This window comes from Gopherus flavomarginatus, chromosome 1, assembly GCF_025201925.1.
Source record: "Gopherus flavomarginatus isolate rGopFla2 chromosome 1, rGopFla2.mat.asm, whole genome shotgun sequence".
In the NCBI taxonomy this organism is placed as follows: Eukaryota; Metazoa; Chordata; order Testudines; family Testudinidae; genus Gopherus; species Gopherus flavomarginatus.
The window spans coordinates 115106826-115128144 of NC_066617.1; the positions used below are offsets into that span (position 1 = coordinate 115106826).

General features: G+C 44.4%; 1 protein-coding gene across 8 annotated transcripts in view; it reads left to right on the plus strand.

Annotated features, from left to right (window-relative positions):
• The window catches only part of TMTC1 (transmembrane O-mannosyltransferase targeting cadherins 1), a 214191-nt gene that overhangs the window by 2120 nt on the left and 190752 nt on the right, over window positions 1–21319 (plus strand). For 6 of the 8 annotated variants that reach the window (XM_050918180.1, XM_050918178.1, XM_050918179.1 and 3 more), the window contains exon 2: window positions 18088–18265. The exons of 1 other annotated variant lie outside the window; for it this stretch is intronic. In XM_050918180.1, the coding sequence (XP_050774137.1) occupies window positions 18088–18265 (178 nt within the window). Of the gene's footprint in view, window positions 1–9974; window positions 10294–18087; window positions 18266–21319 lie in introns of all 8 variants that reach the window. One more of the 8 variants, XM_050918190.1, reaches the window with a different exon arrangement.

Here is a 21319-nt window from a genome sequence, read left to right on the forward strand (position 1 = left end):
CACTTACGGTCACACTTTAAGGTTATGTTTATAAATAATAGATTTATAAGCATGTTACAGACAAGCAGTATGTGCTATAGATGGCTATAAGCGCATCCGTGGAAGGTATTATATACATGGTTATAATCAATTTATTAAACCTGTTGGACTCTATAACTGATTTAATTAATGGTTATTTGTTAATCCATTTATAAAAACTAGTTGAAAATGGTACCTTAATATAGTGAAACCCATTAATGAAAACAAAATTTCTTATTTTTTTAGTAAAAAGCTGGAAGTGTTTTTGGTATTTTACAGGCAGGTCTGAAGACAAGAACCCTGCCGTAAAGAGGTGCACTAGCTTTGCATAGACAAAACCACTTGTATATGGAGCCCCATTGACTTAATTGCTGCCAGGATCAGCATGCATGGATCTGATGGCAGGATAGGGCCTAAATTATATGAGATAACTAGTGAAGTGTTTTTGAACTTTAACAGAGTATCTGAAAATAAATGTTTCAGTATACATTTTTCGTCTTTGAATCTGAACCAGCATTTGCCGATACTGTTTAATTAAAAACATATTTAGGATGAAATCGTGCTTGATTTACCTATGCAGGTAGTTCTTTTGATAGTTAGTTGGACTAGTTTTGTTCTCGGGATTTGATCCTGAAGTATATTCATTTCAAAGTGTTTACTATACAGTTTTAATTTGATCAGTCCCTGGGCTGGGTGTTGGACAGGGAAGGAATCATTTTACTTCTTTAATACCTGCCTGCAAAGTGAAGAATAATTCAGCTCAAAGGCCTAAGAAGCCTCTGTGGGACCTTTGTGTTTTTTTTCCTCCTCACTATTGCCAGCAGCACGGAGGCGAAGGATGATGGGGTCTGAGCAGAAGTGGGTCCTCTGGCCCCACTTCCTGAGAATTGTGCATAAGGGGCTCTCTCCAAGTGGTCCTCCACTCCATGTGCAGGATGCATGCCTCCTGCATAAACATCCAGTCTCCCTCTTGCTCAGTAGAACGTCACTGGTTCCACTGGTGTAGAGAGACACTTTCCCTCGGGTGGATTTACCCTATTGGCAATAAAAAGCTTAACAGAAATGGAACTGTTTTGCAAAATTGAAATAAAAATAGTATCCTAATGCTCTCATCTCTGGAAAGTGTATCATTAAGGATGCTTAAAAAAATGGTACATTGTGTGTATTTGCAGATTAGATTGAAGTTGGAATGTAATGGCTGAGCTACCCATTCAGCCATGCTATGTTGTCTAAGTGAAGATCAAGGGGTTTTAACAGTAGCAAGCTCCTGTGTGAGGCACCATTTATTATCCTCCACTGGAATAAAGTTATAATTCCAGCCATGGAATTTGTTCTATGCACATAATTCAGAGACCGTATGGATTTTGGATCATACTATAGCAAGATTCAAAAGAAATCTTTTGGGATTATATCTGCAACTCTCATTTTAGTCTCTCTCTTATTCATTCTTTAATAGCCATGCCCTTATTGTAACTATGAAATCAAGAGGAACAATTTGGGATGCCCTGTAGACTTTGAATTGACACTGAAACAAAGTCTATGACAGCAGCTACCATGTTCTGAAAATGATTTTGCTTGAAAAACGACCTCCCCCGCCATTCATTAGAAGAATTTTAAAAGAACAGTCCTTAATACAGTGGACTCAAGTGTTAAAGCCAAGCAGTTAAAAACTTCAAAAAGTTATTTGCCTTAATTCATATTATAGCAGAAAGACTAAAATAATTTTTTTTAAAATAAAAATCTTTAATTTCAGGATACAGTTAAGTTACAGATTAATAAATACATATCATGGATATAATTTATTCTGTGTATGCTCTCAATATGAACAATAAGAGGAGAGTTGAACAGCCTACGTACTGGAACCTTGAGCTAAAAATAAAATAATCACACTCTAGGTGCATTTTTTTGTGTATCTGGACATCAGCAAGCCAACCCCCACCCCCCAAGAAAAAAACAACCACCAATGTGCGTCCCTCCAACCCATCCTCAATGTAAGTTCTTGGCTTTTTTTTTTTTTTTTTTTTTTTTTTTTTTTTTTTTTTTTAAGGTTTGTGTATTTGATCTACAGTTCATTCTCTTCCTGCCTTACAAACAAGTAAAATGTGTTCAAATAAGTGTGTGTAGGTGTGTATAATTTCCTAACAGCCAGTCCTTTGATCCTCCTGGTCTCTTAGAAAGCACCCTGCTTAAATATATCTTGTGCATTGTCATTGGTAACAGCGGTTCTGTAGACCAGTTATGTCCTCAGTGGCACTTAAGTTACGCACCCTTGCTTCTCATGGATTTGCACAACGTTGCTGATTTGGAACTTAGTAAACAATACTGTTGATGCAAAAGACAAAATAAAATCCTCAGCTCACACACTCTTAACTGTTTGTTCTGCAAAACTAGTAACCAAAAAACAGTAAAACTTGCTTTTGTCACTCAAATGGGATATGACTGAGACAGCAAATCTGTGGAGTAATTAAGTAGCACTTTGATATAGTCGCCAGAATAGAATTGCTCTTTAAGGAGCAGCACTACCAGGCTTGGAAAGAAGTCTTCTAAATTCAAGAATTAACAAAAAACAAGTTTCAAAGGACATTAAACAGATGTCATCCTGTTTTAACTTTGGTTTGGTGAACACAGCCTGTAAGGAAAATGAAAGGCATGCCCCTGAAGCCCATTTGAGATCCCATCAAACCAACAAAAGGCTCACCCTCTCACAAGATGGAGAGGGACACAGAAGTCAACAGATTATTTGGGACAAAAGGTGGGGGAAAAAGGGATTGGAAGTGCAGTTCACAGGGTTCCCCCCCTCCCAAAAAAAATGGATCCAGAGAGGAACACCTCAAAACACCCATTTCTCTTAGAAGGAGTTAGTGGAACTCTTCTCAGATGTGTGAAGGGAACAGAAAAAGGCCTTGCAACTGCAGACAACCCTCTGTCCTGCTTCCTCCTCCTGGCCATCTTGGCTAATGCCAGGGGATGGACGAGGAAGTCATGGGACTTTCTGGGTCTATGGATGAGGAGATAGACAGCCTTGGAGACTGAAGTTTTCTTCCCACAGAACTGGTGTAGAAGAAAGCAGTAGTGCATGCTTCCTTCATACCAACGTGCCTTCTTAGGTGGAAGAGCAGTTAAATCTTTGGTCATTCATACACTGGTCTTTCTGCTGAGGTACACCAACAAAAAGGCTAATAGTGTTGGCTTTTGGGACATGGACACTTGGGAGTTAGACTGAGAACATCATCGCTTCACAAAGAGCACTGTATTGCTGTCAGCAGTAGCTTGGAGGGTGTGATCCAAGGCCCACTGAAGTCAATAAAAAGACTCCCATTGACTACAACTTCCTTTGAATCAGACCTTTAGCGACTATGAACCTCTGGGTTAGATTTAAACAACAGCCAAGAGGTAAGATGTTAAGTAATCCATACCAGCCACCCAAACTGTCCAGTCATCTACAGGTAAACCCTTCTGATTTCCAGGTGGATGGGTGGGGACAATGGCAGTGGGGTGGAATTTAATGTTAGGGAGTTAAAAGTAAAGTAAAAGTGGAGTCCCCAGATTTGATTTGTTTTACTTTTGTAACAATGTATTATTGTGTTACAGTTTAACACCACACAGTAACAGAGTGAGCTGTAATTTATAAGGCTAAATACTCAGGCTCCCAGATATGATGACTTGCTGTTCAATCATTTCATAGCAGCGCTACTACACTTAGCGCTGTGTTCTCTTTACACATCCTATTTCGGTTGTTTTAAATTTGACCATAAAAATCAGTCTCTGTACTGAAACTTATTATACATGACCTGAAACTGATGCACATTTTAAACCGTTGTTCACCAAATACATATATATTTAAGAATGGCCATACTGAGTCAGACCAAAGGTCCATCTAGCCCTGTATCCTGTCTTCCAACAGTGACCAAACCAGGAGCCCCAAAGGGAATGAACAGAACAGGTAATCATCAAGTGATCCATCCCCTGTTGTCCATTCCCAGCTTCTGGCAAACAGAGGCTAGGGACACCATTCCTGCCCATCCTGGCTAAGAGCCACTGACAGACCTATCCTCGAGGAACTTATTTAGTTCTTTTTAGTACCCTGTTATAGTCTTGGCCTTCACAACATCCTCTGGCAAAGAGTTCCACAGGTTGACTGTGTGTTGTGTGAAGAAATACTTCCTTTTGTTTGTTTTAAACCTGCTGTCTGTTAATTTCATTTGGTGACCAGTGTTTCCTCTAATTTTTCCCGCACATGTGTGGAATGAATTTTGTTATGTGCGCCAATATGGAGGTGATGTGTGACACATCACTTTCATATTGGTGCACATAACAAAATTAATATGGTGGGGTGGGGGTGGGGCTGAGGGGTTCGGAGTATGGGAAGGAGCTCTGGGCTGGGGCAGAAGGTTGGGGTGGGGCCAGGGATGAGGGGCTCAGGGCTGAGGCAGGGGGTTGGGGTGTGTGTGTGTGTGTGTGTCTGGGGAGGGTGAGGGCTCTGGCTGGGGGTGGGGCTGGGGATGAGGTGTTTGGGGTGCAGCAGGGTACTCTGGGGCTACGGTGAGGAGAGAAAGGTACTCTGGGGCTCCAGCTCTCTCTCCCTGCAGCAGCACCTGGGCTGGGGAGGAGAGGCACCTCTCCTACTGCGGCAGCTCTGGGGTGGGAGCTGCAGGATAGGTGCCCCTACCCCGGCTGTGGCAGGTCCCAGCCAGGCAGGTTCTCTGAGTGCTTGCGCAGCGCTAAATAGGCTGCTGCATGGCCACACAGCTTACAGGGAACTTAATTGGTGACCCCTAGTTCTTGTGTTCTGAGAGGAAAGTGAACCAGAGTGGAATATTTAATACTTAGTAGCAGATATTTGGTGCTGTCTTCATTGGTGCATTTTCTGTTTAGCTTTATTTTTCAGGTGTTTTCTCTGACCTTGTCATTCCATTCCTTTCATACCAATTTCACCCATTATTTTCCTCTTCCTTCCTTTCCTTATAAAGCTGAGCTTTGGACCAACCTTTCTTCCCAGCTGGAGGAGCCTCGTCAATGTTTTTTGAGTACATTAAAATGAATTACGATTGGTGCTGTGATTGTCTAGTGGCATTTCTTTGCATTTGGCCTCCTGTGTTTTGGACTCTTATGCCAGGGCTTCTTTTCCCCCTTTTAGTTTGTCTGGCTCTCACTTGTTACACTCTCACCAACAGGCTGAGACTGGAAGTCAGAGCTGAAAGATTATGTAATAAGTTACTCCAAATTCAATTAAAAATTCTAACATCCATCTGGTTTGAAATCTACCCTTGATCATGCAGAATAACTCCAGTGTAATCTTCACTAGTACTGTCTGCTGTTACTGATGATTGATCACTGTGACTGTGTCCTTTTGAATACATTTTAATCCTGGTCTTCTTTCAAGTGAGTAGACAAGTAATCTGATGGGGCTGGAAAGCATCTACTTTTGGAAATCTCTCTACCAGTGCAGTGATATTTCCTGAAAGATAGAGAGCCTTTTGGTTAACAGCTTTGCTATACATGAATTTGCTATACATTTGTGGTTTTAACCTTATTTGAGAATAATTTTAGAGGTAGCCTCTGATGTGTGTTGCCCTTTTCTTCATTATTCAACACCTCTATAAAGTGTTCTACTATATTGTCAATTTGTACATTGCCACAGTGGGTCAATTTTTTTTAATTGTTAGGCCACTATGTGAAGTCAGAACTTGAAACCATGTGAATCTTGGTTGCATTAGTTTGTTGAATATCAAGAACAGCCCAAGTTTTTTGCTGTTTTTGCCTGTGAAGACCCATAAATATTGCACATTCATATTTGTCACTCCTGATGAACCATACCGCCATGGTTTAGTAGAAACTTCTGTTCTTCTCTACAGCAGAGCAGAGGTAAAGGGGAAAGTGTTTTCATTGGAGTACAAACTTCAGTACCTGTCTGGTACATGGTAGCTGTTACATTCTAAGAGGATTAGTGTGGCTGCCTCCAGTTATAAAAGACTGTGGTGGTGAAGAAGTCCTTTGGGGCTTACACTCACTAAACTCAAAGTGGAGTAGCACTAAAGAATTACTAATACAGAGTGTTCTGCACTTGAAAAATGATACCTATCTTCCAACAATAGTGCAACTGCATCAGTGCTAGCCACAGTGTAATTCAGGGGTGGGCAACCTTTTTGGCCCGAGGGCCACATCGGGTTTTGTAAATTGTATGAGGGCTGGTTAGGAGAGGGGGTCGTGGCCCGGCCCCCACCTCCTATCTGCCCTCCTAGGAATCCTGCTCCATCCAGTCCCCTCTGTTCCCTGACGGCCCCTCTGGGACCCCTGCCCCGTCCACACACCCCTGCTCCCTGTCCCCTTACCGCTCCCAGACCTCCGCTGCCTGATCCAACCCCTCCTCTCATTCCTGAGGCCCCCACCGAGATTCCTGCCTCATCCAACCCCCGGTTCCTCCCCCAACCACCTCAACCCCTTATCCACACCCCGTCCCCTGGTCACCACCCTGAACTCCCCTCCCCTTTATCCAAACTCCACCCCTCCCCCCCCCCGCTCCCTTACCACGCTTCCTGGAGCACCGGTGGCTAGTGGCACTAGAGCTGCGCCACCCAGCTGGAGCCAGGCCACGCCGCCGTCACCATGCAACACAGAGCATTGGGTCAGGCTGGCTCTACAGCTGCGCTGCCCTAAGAGCTCACAGCTCTGCCACCCAGAGCATTGCACCAGCGGTGGAGCGAGCTGAGGCTGTAGGGGAGGGAGGACAGCAGGGGAAGGGACAGGGACAGGACGGTCCTGTGGGCTGGAAGTGGCCAGTGGGCCATAGTTTGCCCACCTCTGGTGTAAATGCTAGTAGGGCTTGGGCATTTTTTGGTTACTATGGGTTTTCATGATATACTGGAAGAAAATATTTGAACCTTGTCTATTTAACACTTTAACAGTTGTTAGCACTGGTGCGGGTGGACCACTGTTAGAATACAGGTGCACATATATTTTAGCATATGGTAGATGCATTCTTAGAGTTCATTGTAAGCAGACTCCACTTTATAGTACAGTATAGTAAAATCTTGCACTGGCATACCTAGTTGGCCATTTTCAGATATAATTTCATGATTTATGTGAAGATGTAAAGAAAATGGAAAACCAGAAAAAGCTTAATTGCTCAGTTGGCATCCCCTATTACATTAATTTGTACAGATATATAAAAGCCTGCATCTAAAACTCCATCTCTCCAAGATTTGTAATGAGCTTTGGGATCCTATAACTGAGAATTTTCATTGAGAATTATTTGCTGTGACAAATTATCATCATTATGCTATGTATTTCCACTTCATACAGTGTTCTATTTTTGTAAGTCTGTTGAAAATAATAAAACAGATTAAACTAAACACAAGCTGTCCAGGGAAAGCAACAAGGTCCATAAAAACACAGATTCTCCAATTATGGTTTACAATATTTTTAAATCATGAGAATTTTTAAAAAAAGAAATGGCTGAGTGGGTATTTGTGTCTAAATAAATGAAAAGCACTATACAAGTGCCAAATGGTGTTGTTGCTTATATATGACATAACTAGCTTTCCCAAACACATTCCATTTTTAAGTCACTCTCAAGTTTCTATTAGTTCTGTGTCCAAAAAAAAAAAAAGCTAATCTGCTGAATTCTATTTAACTTTGCAATGTTTCATAGAGATCAAGGCTGAACACTGGGGTCAAAAGTTATGAGCAGTAGAGGGTTATGCAGTTTTTTCTGTTTTTCCCCATGAAGGAAGGAGATGAACATTAGGATTCATGTGCTTTCATCATTCTGCATGGGAAAGAATACCTTTTCCTGAGGGCAAGATTGTGCTCTTACCAATTCCGCTGGACAGGGCCATAAGGAGAAAGGTCCATCCTACACCACACAGTAGCGTGGTGAGCTGTAACTTACCAGGCTCAGTTACATGATTAGGGATCCTTTGGAAGCTGTCCCCAAACCAAAGGGATACACCCTTGAACAGATTTTATTACACTAACAAATCAAGGAATTTCAAGATTAAATGCTGCTTTTTCTCTTCCGTCTGTGTATGGGTTTGGCAATGGTTTCTGAGCAGTGTGTGATGCTATGAGCTATGAACTATATATGCTGCAATACTTAGACACAAAGTGATGAGTTGAGGCCAGAGTCTCTGCTTCAGCATGGAATTATCTTGGAGCTCAGTTCTCCTTGGTGGGGGAGTACCCACGCCAGAGAGTTCTACTCATGAATTTTCCAGTGCGTTGTCTCATTCTGTATGGGGTGGGTGGCCATTTCCCCCCTAGAAGATTCTAGCAGTTACACCTCCTCGTGCTTGTGGATTCTCTCTCTCCCTCCCCCCCCCCCCGCAGTCTCCTGGAGGCCCTTTGTTCTTGAACTGCTGTTCACCAGTACCTGGATGGCCTAATCCCTCACCTAACAGTCACCCTTGAACCTCCTCTTCCATGAGGGGTACACAGGTGTATTTCCGAATTGCAGAATGAGTAGCAGTGTAAACTATTGCAGTCTTTAGCTGTGATTCTGCTTCCATTTAGTAGACTGGCAAAGCACCATTGACTTCAGTAGTGAAAGATCAAGCCCTATGTTGCCAGTAACTTCCAGTGGGTTCTCCTATATATTTTTTCAAGAGGGGCCAAGGATTAGTCAGAGCTTTGCCAGATGAGATGCCCTACTCCCGAGCCACAGGGTCAGGTAGTCACAGAGATGCTACACAGGGTCTTCTGCAGGGTGGGAGGGATGATACCATGGTGATGGTACTCTTTTTGTGTACCCTCTTCCTCCCGCGTATATCATTGGAATGCTATTAGGGGACAACTTCCTTGGCTGATAAGGAGGAAAGATTGAGAGGATCTGGTTGGCCCGAAGACACAGCTTCCTTATTGGAGTTCCCTTACAGAGCTCAACTCCGCCAAGGAGAAGACACGGTTGGAGATATATCTTTCTAAAATATATGCTTTAGCTCAACCATAGACGTTATGGTCTTGATGTAGGATTTCTACTGAGTCAGGTTCTATGGCTTGGGATGTGCAGGATGGTCAGACTCTTAGACCCTAATGGTCTTTCCTAGCTTAAAAAAATTACAAAAGTATGACATGAAATCAAAGGTTTCCTCAGTTGAAGGCCAGTCTACAATTGGATAAGTCAGAGAGAAAACCTTGCACACCTATATGCTACTCCTGAATGGGGGCATTCCAGATGCTTCTTTCCATTAAACTGGGGTTTGAGAGGCCTTCATTTCAACTGGAAGTTAATTTCAAAGGACTGCAAGGATCTTTCTCCTTATTTTAACCGTCCCACCCCTTTTCTCTCCCACTTGTTGAGCTATGCACAGTGGATACTTAATAGTATAATAATGCCCAATGAAAAAGGTGAAGAGAGGACTGGACCCAGACTAGGGCCTGGTGGGTTGGGAGGGGAGGTGCTTTTGTCAACTTCCCCATTCCTACTCTGCAGCACTCTGCTGTGGAGTTTTTTGGCTTTACGTAGGAGGCTGCCCTTTCCCTTGGACAGTAGGTGAGCCTACTGTGTAGCCTTGTGAAGCTTGTATAGCTTGGATGGATTTTTGGCTGATTGAAGTGTTATATTTGTGCACACATACTGTGTATAACAATCGCAACCACTATCAACATTTCAAAAGATTTCTAGTGAGATTGTTTCAGGACAAAAGAATGTTTACTTCACCATTTGACCTAATTTGTTATGACAAATAATAGCCTTAGCAGAAATGAAACAACACCTGCATATTTTCACATTTAATGTTCATGGACCACCAAAGATGGCAAATTATATATAATACATGCACACACACGCGTGCATACTCCTACTCAGATTTTACAGTTTAATGGAAGGCTTATCGTAGTAATGTTTTGTTTTGTTTTGTTTTTTAAAAAAAGGAATAGCCAGACTATTAGGTTATTGCTATTTCATACATAGCAGCTACTCTAAAGAAACAACATTGGGTAAATCTCTCCTATTGTAGGCCAGTGATGCTTGGCCCTTTGCTGGGCATTCAGTGGAATGGATTCAAGGAGCATTCCCTCCCCGATGTGTACTCTGCCTAATGATCAGGTACTGGTGTGCTGTCCTTGGACTGAGAGGAGTGCAAAGACTACATTACCTACTCCCTTGGAGGCACATGGTTCCCACTACCAGCACTGTATCATCATGACAGATGGGGGTTGAGGACAAATATCTCCCCATGAAGGCACTCAAAGTAGGCTTGGGGATTCCAAGAAGACTGCCACTCTGCAACAGAATGGTCCCTTGGGCCAGGGCAGGACTGCCCCTCACTCTGCTCTGTGCATTGCAAGTACCATTTAGCCCTGAAGGGCATGATGCTACTGTATATTTTAGACTGAAATTTGGTTTAAATGTATTGTTTACTTTTTTCTCATTTTGTGATGGGTGGGAGGGCAGCTTGTACCAGAGGTGAAGCTCAGGGAGTAGGTATCTCACAAGGGAGAAAAAAAGGTTTTATTCAAGAGTTTTTGATCATTCATATGAATTAAAGTCCTGTCAAAATATAGTTGCATAAAGCATTACTTCAAAGTCCAGGGTTAGGTTATGCCAAAGTTGTATTTTCCCCAAACTCCTTTAGCTCAGTGACTCCTCCAAAGTGTTCCTGTGGGAGCAAAAATGGAATACACAAGTAAGACTCCTTCCCTGTTAAAGTTAGATTGACTGGTCAAAATGCAGCCTAGGATAGATGAAGTTCTATCAATTGTAAGCTGTAGAAAGTATTTATAAAAAAACAGGTGATGTCTGGGCTTCACAAACTCGGCAATTCTCATCTGATTCAGAAAAACCAACGTGTTTACATAGTAATAACAAGTCAAGGGCATTGCTCTCAAGCCATGGGGAACTGCAGTCTGACCCTTAGTAAAAGCAAATATAGGGATTGCTGCCCTTTAAATGTGTGGTTTAGTCTACATGCAAAGTATTTGAACTGATTTTATTGGGTGTCATTTCTTTTGTCATCTTTAAAAATTTCCTTTGACATTTTAATTCCAACTCTTTCTTGTTTGTATGTGTCATCTAGGTCAGTGTTTCTTAACCTTTTTGATACCAGGACTGGCTTGCTGCCTTCCTAAACTGTGTCAGAGAGATCTCAGGGACACCGGTCCATGAACCAGTTGTTGAAACGCTGATCTAGAAGACATAACCAAATAGACAAATATGGTTAATTCTACTTAATTTGATTCTATTTTCAACTGTATGTAGAACAAATCCTGTTAAAAACTGTTAAATAAGTTGACAGTAAGTACAGTGAGGAGACAAGTTTATGAATAGCTTGTGAAAAGAAATTCTTAGCAGTTAGTCAGTATTTCCTTTTGTGGCAGTCACAAATAATGAGTAGTGCTGTTGTCTCATCAGGAGAGAACCTGAAGGGATAGCAACTAATGTGTCCTGTCACTGAACATTCTGCAAAAACAATTTCTGATGGTAGAGTGGTTTCTATTGCATCTGGATTCCTGGTGTAGACCCTGATTTAACAGAGCACATAAACTCAGACTTAAAGTTAAACAAGAGTATTCCTGTTTGACCTCAGTGATATGACTCACATGATTTAAAGTGAAACAGGAAAGGTTGCTGAATCATGGCTTTAATTGGTCACAAGCGAAGATACCAGTTGTTCTTCGAGTGCTTGCTCATATCAATTCCAGTTAGGGGTGTGCGCGCTATGTGCACGGATGTTGGAAACTTTTTTTCCCTAGCAGCTATCCGTTGGGCCGGCTGGGAGCCCCCTGGAGTGGTGCCAATATGGCGCTCTATATAAGATCCTGCCAGCCCAACCCACCTTCAGTTTCTTCTTACCACCCGTGATGGTTGTTGGAACAGTGGTCCGTTGTTGTCAAATGTTCCACTAATCCCTAGCTTTCTCTTATCTTAGTAGTTACCTTTGTTAGTTAATTGTTGATAGTTATCTTAGTGTTAAGTGTAGTTGGGTGACTGCTCTGCGGGGCTCTGGGGCATGCTGTCCCAGGGCTTCAAACCCTGCAGATCTTGAACAAACCCATGCCCATGGGTGATCCCCATGTCTCCTGCCTTACGTGTCTGGAGGAGGCCCATCAGGCTGAAAAGTGTAAGATCTGCAAAGCATTCAAGCCCCGAACAAGAAAAGAGAGGGAATCCTCCTCAAGCAGCTCCTCATGGAGTCCACATTGTGTCCCCCGAAGACGTTGGATCAAGCACCTCGGTGTGCAGTGCTCTCCCAACGGTACTGGCCACAGCACCACAGAAGATCCCGCGCCCGCCTCTGGAATGATGATCTCCCAGGCCCCAAAGTTATCCACTCCGGCACCGCTCCCACTCCCTGATCGCTCTGAAAAAGCAAGCCTTGGGAGGACCCTCCGTTCGGCCCGAAGCAGTTGCTGCAGCCCCAACTGAGCAAACTTTTGGACCAGGCCTCTAAACCTGACAAAGCGGCTAGGCCCCGGTCTGTTCAAGCCAGTCCCATGCCACAAAGGACCTTACAAGTGGAGGAGGTTACATTGCCTTCCACTCCAGATACCTTTGAGGCCGCCAGAGGGTTTATTGAAATGACGGCACTGGTGTCCCCGATTCAGGCACCATCTCCAGCCTGAGTCCCAGTACCGTCAAGGGTTAAACCGGTGATGTTCATACCGTCAGCTCCCAGACCAGCATCTCCTTGCTGCTCTGAGTCTGAGCATCGTTTGGAGTCCCAGCACCACTCCACATACTGGTCTGACTCATGACACCGGTTAGACTTGCGGTGCTGGTCCCATAGTCCCGACCTCGAAGCTGCTTACGCTCGAGGTCACCGTTGATGGCCAGAACATGGTCCTGCTCAAGGTCCAGATTGCGCTCAGCAACCTCGCGGCACCTTTCGGACCAGTACTGTTCGGGGCACCAGTCCCCGTACCGGCTGTTACCATGGCACTGACCCATCGCTCATCACTGATCCTCTTCGCAGCACCAATCTCCATGTCAGCACCGGTCTCCCTGGTGCGGCACCGGTCTCCACGCGATCATGGTCAGCCTTATGACACCGATCACCGTACGACCCTCATCTGTCAAGGGACTCGGTGCCCTCCATGTTCCATTTGCGCACTGCTCTCCCTTGACCGTCACACTCCCAATCCCCTTCCAGTAGATCGGGGAGAACTTCAGGAGCTTTGGACATTCCCCAGTCAGGCCCAGGAAGCCTTAGTCACAACCCCTCGGTGTCCCGCTGGCGACTCCCTGGGCATATCAAGTCCAGGGTGCCCCTTCCGTTGTCCGCTCGTCGACACAATCAGGCGCCCAGCCTCCTGAGGCGATCCTCAGCCTCCCTCCTTCAGATCTGGAGCAACCCATGGAGTCAGCCCCTGTGGTAGAAGCTAGCCCAGGCGACCAGGAAGATCTGATCACAGCAGACCAAGGGGCCACTTCCAATGCAACTCCCCCAGTGGTGTCATCCTCGTCTTCCCCTGACAAGGCCATGGCTGGCACGTGCACCTTTGGCCCCCACCCCTGGACTTTAGAGTCCTGCAAGAACTACTTAGGCACGTAGCCCTAAATATGAACCTCCAAGCTGAGGAGGTTATGGAGGAGGAGGACCCTATTGTGGACATCTTAGGTCCAGAAGGACCTTCCAGGATGGCCCTCCCCATGAACAAAACCATCCAAACCAATGCCAAAGCTCTCTGGCAAACTCTGGCCTCCATCCCCCCTACAGCCAAAGGGGTGGAAAGAAAGTACTTTGTCCCCACCAGGGGATACAAATAACTTTTTACTCACCCTGCCCCATATTTGCTTGTGGTAGACACAGTGAAGGCAAAAGAGTTACAGGGCCAACAAGGGCCCGCCCCCAAATCAAAGGATGCGAAGGGCTGGACCTTTTCAGAAGAAAAGTTTACTGGTGGCCTTTCGTTATGGATTGCGAATCAGCTTGCAATCCTCAGTAGATACAATTCCAACTCGTGGTCTGAGGTCCTTTAGTTCCAAGACTTTCTTCCAGTGGAGGCTCGTACGGAACTGGGGGCCATTGCTCAGGAGAGCAAGTTGGTAGCTCGAACCTCCCTTCAGGATTCTCTCAATGCTGGGGATGCTGTTGCACACACTCTGGCATCCAGCATCGCTATACGTCGAAACGCCTGGCTCCGGTCATCAGGTCTTCCACTTGAGGTGCAACACACCACACAAGATCTCTGCTTTGATGGTCAGGGCCTATTTGCAGAGCAAACTGATTCCCGCCTGCATACCCTGAAGTACACAAGAAATATTATTAAATCCTTAGGCATGCATACCCCGGCTACTCAAAGGAAGCCGTTTAAACCCCAGACCACCCAACAACACCCCTTCCCACTTAGACCCAGGCAGGACTTCTCCTGTCGGAGAAGCAGGTGCCCTCAATGTAGACTGTCATGTCCCCCCCGGCAGGGTCAAGGGCAATCCAAGCCACCTCTGGGCCCTAAGCGTTCTAAGGACTACCAGCTCTTACCCTGGACAGTTATCCTTTTCATAACTTGTCTATCCCGTTTCTACCATGCCTGGTCCCTTATTACATCGGACCGTTGGGTCCTCCACACGTAGAGGTGGGATATTCTATCTATTTCCATTCCACCCTGCCCTCCCACCCTCCTTCCCCATCCCTCTTCAGGGACCTTTCTCATGAGCAACTCCCCATCCAGGAGGTACAATCCCTCGTGGCCCTAGGGGCATTGGAGGAAGTGCCTCGAGAGCTCAGGGGCAAGGGTTTCTACTCCCACTACTTCCTCATCCCCAAGGCAAAATGAGGCCTAAGGCCCATCTTGGACCTCAGGGAGTTCAATAAGCACATCGTTAACCTGAAGTTCTTCATGGTCTCCTTGGCCACAATTATCCCCTCACTGGACCAGGGAAACTGGTATGCCGCCCTCGATGTGAAAGATGCTTACTTTCACATTTCAGTTACCCTGCCCCAAAGGCGTTTTCTTTGTTTTGTGGTGAGCAAGACACACTGTCAGTTCACAGCCCTCCTGTTTGGCTTGTGTACAGCCCCTCATGTCTTCACCAAGTGCATGGCGGTGATGGCAGCTTTTCTTTGCCGACATCATGTGCACGTCTTCCCGTACCTTGACGACTGGCTTATACAGGGCCGATCTCACTAACAAGTTTGGTCTCAAGTGCAACTGATCATGGACATGTTCAGTCACTTGGGCATCATGCTGAACATCAGCAAATCTGTCTTCTTCCCTACCCAAACAATAGAGTTCATCAGGGCAGTCCTGAACGCAAACCAAGCACGGGCTTTCCTCCACTTGGCTCTGGCAAACATAATTACCAACCTCTGCAGGTTTCCCACCACCACAGTGAGGCAGTGTCTCAGGTTGCTACGTGGTGCAACACGCCAGACTAAGATCAAGCCTCTCCAGACGTGGCTAGTATCGATATATTAACCAGGCCATGACAATCTAGATGTGGTGCTCACAGTCGCAAGCCGCACACTTGATTCCCTGGTTTGGTGGCTGGATCCCTGTATGGTGGGTGCTGGGGTCCTGTTCCAACTCCCTCAACCCACCCTGACCCTGGTTACAGACACATCTGCTCTGGGATGGAGGGGGGGGGCACACTTTGGGAGCCTGACAACGCAGGGTTTATGGCACGAAAACGAGCTGTCCTTGCACATCAATATCAAGGAGCTCAGGGTGATTTGCCTTGCTTGCCAAGCATTCCTTCCCCACTTACAAGACCGTTGTGTAGCAGTCCTAACAGACAACACCATGGCCACGTTCTATCTGAACAAACAAGGCGGAGCCCGGTCATTGCTGCTCTGCCAAGAAGCCCTTCCTCTTTGGGAATTCTGTTTAGCCCATTCCATCACCCTTCAAGCCTCATACCTGCCGGGTGTCCAGAATGTACTGGCAGACAACTTGAGCAGGCGTTTTCTCACGCGTGAATGGTCGCTTCGCCTGGACATCATTCATTCTGTTTTCCGCATTTGGGGGTTTCCCCGAATCAACTTGTTCACTTTATGGACCAACAGGAAGTGCCCAGCCTTCTGGGGTCACAGCCTGGGCTCAATCACAGACGCCTTCCTGATCACGTGGTTGGACCAACTACTTTACACCTTCCCGCCATTTCCGCTGGTCCACAAGGTGCGCCTCAAGGTCTGCCGGGACAAGGCGGACGTCAGTGTTGGACCTGTCAATTCAGGCTTCCCTACGTCTACCTCTCAGCCCCGACCTCATCTCTCAGAACCATGGTTGTTTCCTACACCTGGATCTTCGCTCCACCTCACGGTCTGGAGGATCCGTGTTTGAACCAGGCTGAGTGTTTAGACTCGGTAAAGTGGGTGCTCCTGGAAAGTTGCAAGCCTTCGACTAGACTTATTTACAAAGCTAAATGGAAATGGTTTTCCAACTGGTGCGTTCAGCGGCGGGTGCCCCCGCTCCAGGCTTCAGTCCTGTGCATCCTAGACTACCTGATGTTTTTGAAGGACCAGCACCTAGCCTTTGGATCCCTTAAGGTTCACCTCACAGGCATTTCTGCATTCCACCCAGGAGCGGCTGAGTGCTTGGTGTTTGCACACCCAGTCGTGCGGTGTTTCCTCAAAGGCTTGGAAAAAATCCATCCTCGAGCGAAGCAGCCTGTGCCTACATGGGACCTTAACTTGATTCTTTCCTGCCTTATGGGCCCTCCTTTCAAGCCGCTGGCTTCCTGCTCGCTCCTCTGTCTTTCCTGGAAGGTCGCCTTCCGCGTGGCCAGCACGTCAAGTGTCCGAGCTACGGGCTCTCACGTGTGAACTGCCTTATACCAAATTCCATAAAGATAAAGTTCAGCTGAGACTTTACCCAGCTTTCCTGCCAAAAGTGGTGACCCGCTTCCATGTAAGTCAGGACACTTTTTCTACTTTTTTTTTACCCAAACCACACGCCGACTTTCGGGAACAACACCTCCATTCGCTGGATGTTAGGAGGGCGCTCGCCTTCTACATAGACCGAACAAAGCCATTCTGTAAGACAACCCAGTTGTTCGTCGCCATCGTGGAGCAGATGAAAGGCGCACTGGTCTCCTCCCAGCAGATATCTTCATGGATCACCACGTGTATCCGTGCCTGGTACAACCCTGGTAAATGTCCCTCCGCCTGCTGTCACAGCTCACTGCACGAGAGCTCAGGCATCATCATCAGCCTTTCTGACAAACGTTCCCCTCCAGGAAATCTGCAAGGCTGCTACGTGGGCCTCGGTGCACACCTTCATGTCCCATTATGCCATTGTCCAGCACTCTCGTGATAATGTGGCCTTTGGCAGAGCGATTCTTCAGTCTGCGGTTCCCCCACCTCCAAGGTAAGGCTTGGGAGTCACCTAACTGGAACTGATATGAGCAAGTACTCGAAGAAGAAAAAACGGTTACTCACCTTTTCTGTAACTGTTGTTCTTCGAGATGTGTCGCTCGTATCTATTTCATTCCCCCCCACCTTCCCTTCTGTTGGAGTAGCCGGCAAGAAGGAATTGAAGTGGGGTCAGGCCGGCAGGGTCTTGTATAGAACGCCATATCAGCGCCACTCCAGGGGGCTCCCCAGCCGGCCCGACGGGTAGCTGCTAGGGAAAAAGTTTCCAACATCCGTGCACATGACGCACGCACACACCTAACGAATTGATAGAGCAACACATCTCGAAGAGCAACAGTTACAGAAAGGTGAGTGATTTTTTTTGGAGAAAAAAACGGTTAATCTTAATGAATCCATATCATAAAACTACCACATAACTTAGATTTGTGTGGAAGGTGTCAGTGTTGAAAGGGCACAAATGGCACAGCTTTCATGTTGAAGTGCATGATTTACCCAGGAATAAGTATGTAAAGCACGTATCTATGAGCTGCTTAACTCAAGTCTGTGTTGTTAGCCTCTTACTTCATTTGCAGTGAAACTTGCCAAATTCAACCACACATTTCAAAAGGCAGTGGTGGGAGGAGGCTGCAGCAGGGAGTGGTTTCTTTTTATCAAGATTAACCAGATGTTCTGAGCAATTTTACCCTTTTTAATTTAACAGCCTATACTCTAAATTACGTATTTCGTCTGGTTTTAATGTGTGTGAATGATGTTCTGCCATTGCAAGGATTGTATGGCCTAGTTATATATATTATGGTTCTGTTCTGTTTTCTTACAGGCTAAATATATTGTTGGCTGGTATGAACCCATTCTATTTCCATGCAGTGAATGTAATTTTACACTGTATGGTGACTCTTGTCCTGATGTATACGTGTGACAAAGCTGTATTCAAGGATGGTCGACTGGCGTTTGTCACGGCTCTCTTCTTTGCTGTGCATCCTATTCACAGTGAGGCTGTAAGTATATATGTAAAACTGAGATAGTACCTAAAAGAAATACAATTTTATAACTTAAAAAACAAACAAACCTTTAATACAAAACATACCATTTGCTGTGACTCAATGTGGTGCTTGCTTTGAAGGGTCAACAGTAAAAAAAACAAAAATAAAGGAACCTCAAACCTTTTGCATTCAAAATAACAACATACATTAAGAATAAACTTCATAGTTGCTGTCTCTCCACTTAATATTATCTGTAATTCCAATTAGCCATCCTAACCAGTAATGCTAAAAATAATTACACAGTGTTTCTGTTGAAGAAAATGTGGATCCCCACTGTCTCTCAAAACCAGAAAACTTTGTGAGGCATCTGTCCTGCTGAGACATTGTTGTTTCTTAAATCTTATTTCCAGAGTCTTCAGTTTCTAAACAGAAAGGGTCCCTGTAATTCATAATGTAACTTGGTGTGCATTCTGGACAAGATAATAGGAAAATGCTGATACATGTCGTAGGTCTATATTGACCCATGAATTTACTCACATAGCTCTTAATTAAAAACTATGGATTTTTTTTTATCTAGGAAAAAAAGCTTCTTTGAGTACATTTCATGGCAAAATTGCAGTATATAAGCTTATGCCGCTTTTCTACTAATCACAGAAAAATGCAAGATATCAAAATATACAGATGCCTTGTTTTAAAATGACGGCTATTTTAATTCCCATGTAGATAAAATGGTCGTGTGTTTTCTTTCAAATGGGGATGCAGTTTCTTCTGTTTCCAGGTAGACAACAAGTGTATGTCTAGTTAAGATATTGTCAGCATCATATTTTGTTGTTATGAACTATTGTAAACTAGTGAGAGTGAAACGACTGCCAGTGCTGAGATCTTCTGAGGAGAGAGTGCCTTAATAACACTGGTCTACAATTTTTGAGAAGTCGTCTGCTTCAGAGATAAAGTGTGATATTTATTATGTGTCTTGATGTGCTGAATTCAAATATGACAATTAAAACAACTGATTGGCTACTGTTTCTAAGATATTTAAGTTTTTACATTTTATGTCTATGTATATTGTGTAGATAGTAGAGTTTTAATCATCAATTGTAAACCTAGGTCTTTTCATGTGTTTATGGTTGCTTTACATGATGATATTTCACCTGTCCTGTTTATGTAACACTTTAAAAATCAGCAAAAGGGTTATATAAATAAAATTTATTATGAAACAAAAGGCAAAAAACTATTATGTACATAGTTTAGTCCTATTCAGTGCCTACTCGGCGCTTCTTGGCTTGTCTCTTGTATTCATTAAATGGAGCATCTCTTGTCACTGTCCAGCAATAGTCTGCAAGCATTGATGGGCTCCATTTGCCCTGATAGCCTGCCAGGAGATTCCACTGCTGTAGTCTGGAGCCCAACAGCTCTGCCTTGCTCTTGGGTAGTTCTAAATCCCTGACAAGGTCATTCAGTTCACCTTGTGTTATGAGGTGTGGTTCAGAGGAGGAGGATGGGAGAAAATGTGGGTCCTGTGACATTGATGGTTCAGGACCAGAAGTTTCATCCTCTTCCTCTTCCTCGTCTGACTCAAGTGAGAATGATTCTGGTGCATCAGGAACCGGCAGTCCTTCTCCGTGGGGTACTGGGCGTATAGCTGATGGAATGTTTGGATAATGCACAGTCCACTTTTTCTTCTTTGACACACCTTTCCCAACTGGAGGCACCATGCAGAAGTAACAATTGCTGGTATGATCTGTTGGCTCTCTCCAAATCATTGGCACTGCAAAAGGCATAGATTTCCTTTTCCTGTTCAACCACTGGCGAAGATTTGTTGCACGAGCGTTGCAGCATATGTGTGGGGCCCACTTTTTGTCCTGATCTCCAATTTTGCAGCCAAAATAAAGGTGATAGGCTTTCTTAACCATAGTGGTTATACTGTGCTTTTGTGACGCAAAAGTCACTTCACCACAAACATAGCAGAAGTTATCTGCACTGTTCACACAAGTACAAGGCATCTCTGCTCACTTTGGCTAAACAGAAATGTGTCCCTTTGCAAAATCAAACACTGACAAATAAGAGAGCACGACACTGTATGATTTCTAGAGCTGATATTGGGCAATTTGTTGATCAGAGTGATGTAAGCTTCGTTATGATTGCATCATCCATGACTTCTAGGAATAACATGATGCCATTCATATCATGTATGACGCAATACCAGCTTCAGATTGCATCATTCATTGTTTTGCCTCAAAAGCAAGTACTGTCCAAACCCAGTCATAGATTTATTTATAGATCCAGTCAAAGATGTATTTTGGTCATTTCTGGTTTAAATTGAGATCCCTTCCCTTTATAACTCACTTATCCTCCGCCATTCCCAAGTCAAGGGTTGTATATACTGACCCAATAGCATATCTTGAAAACTAGAGCCAATCAACAATTTTAAGCATCATTTTCGTTCTCAGTGACCCAGAATTAGTAAAGTTGGACTACATTTATTTCAGAAGCATTTTGGCTGTAGAGCAGTGTAACAAAAGAGCCATGAGCTTTACAGTTACCTCTTGTGTTGTCTCTGTAAGCTAATCAGCCAGGCTCCTTTACTTAATGCTGCTGTATAATATAGGTGAGGCTTTAGAGGAGGCTGGCTTTGAATTTACTCTTGTCTAGATCAGAATTTGGGGAGTTTAAAGCAAATGCCAAAACATTGCAGAGTACATCATTAAGTTATCTTAAAATAACAAAAGCTTCAAAGGGCCTTCACTTTCCTTTATGTGCAGTTTCTGAATCTTTATTAAGTGGAATGCTGAAATATTTTGTAATTTGAATAATTATAAAGAAACTTACCAATTAGAGTTTGAAAAACTCTCCTACGTACTAAGTTAGCAGTTGCAATTTGTTGTCTGAACTGATTATTAACTAATATTTGAGTAATAAGCTTTCTTATTATGTAGGAGTGACTTTTAGTCTTTGGGGAGGATTCTTATCTAAAATCAGTTCTCACAGTATTAAAGAATATGACTAAATTTCACAGTTTAGTGAATCAGGCATACATTTCTCTTTTTGATCCGCATTTTAATTATTTCA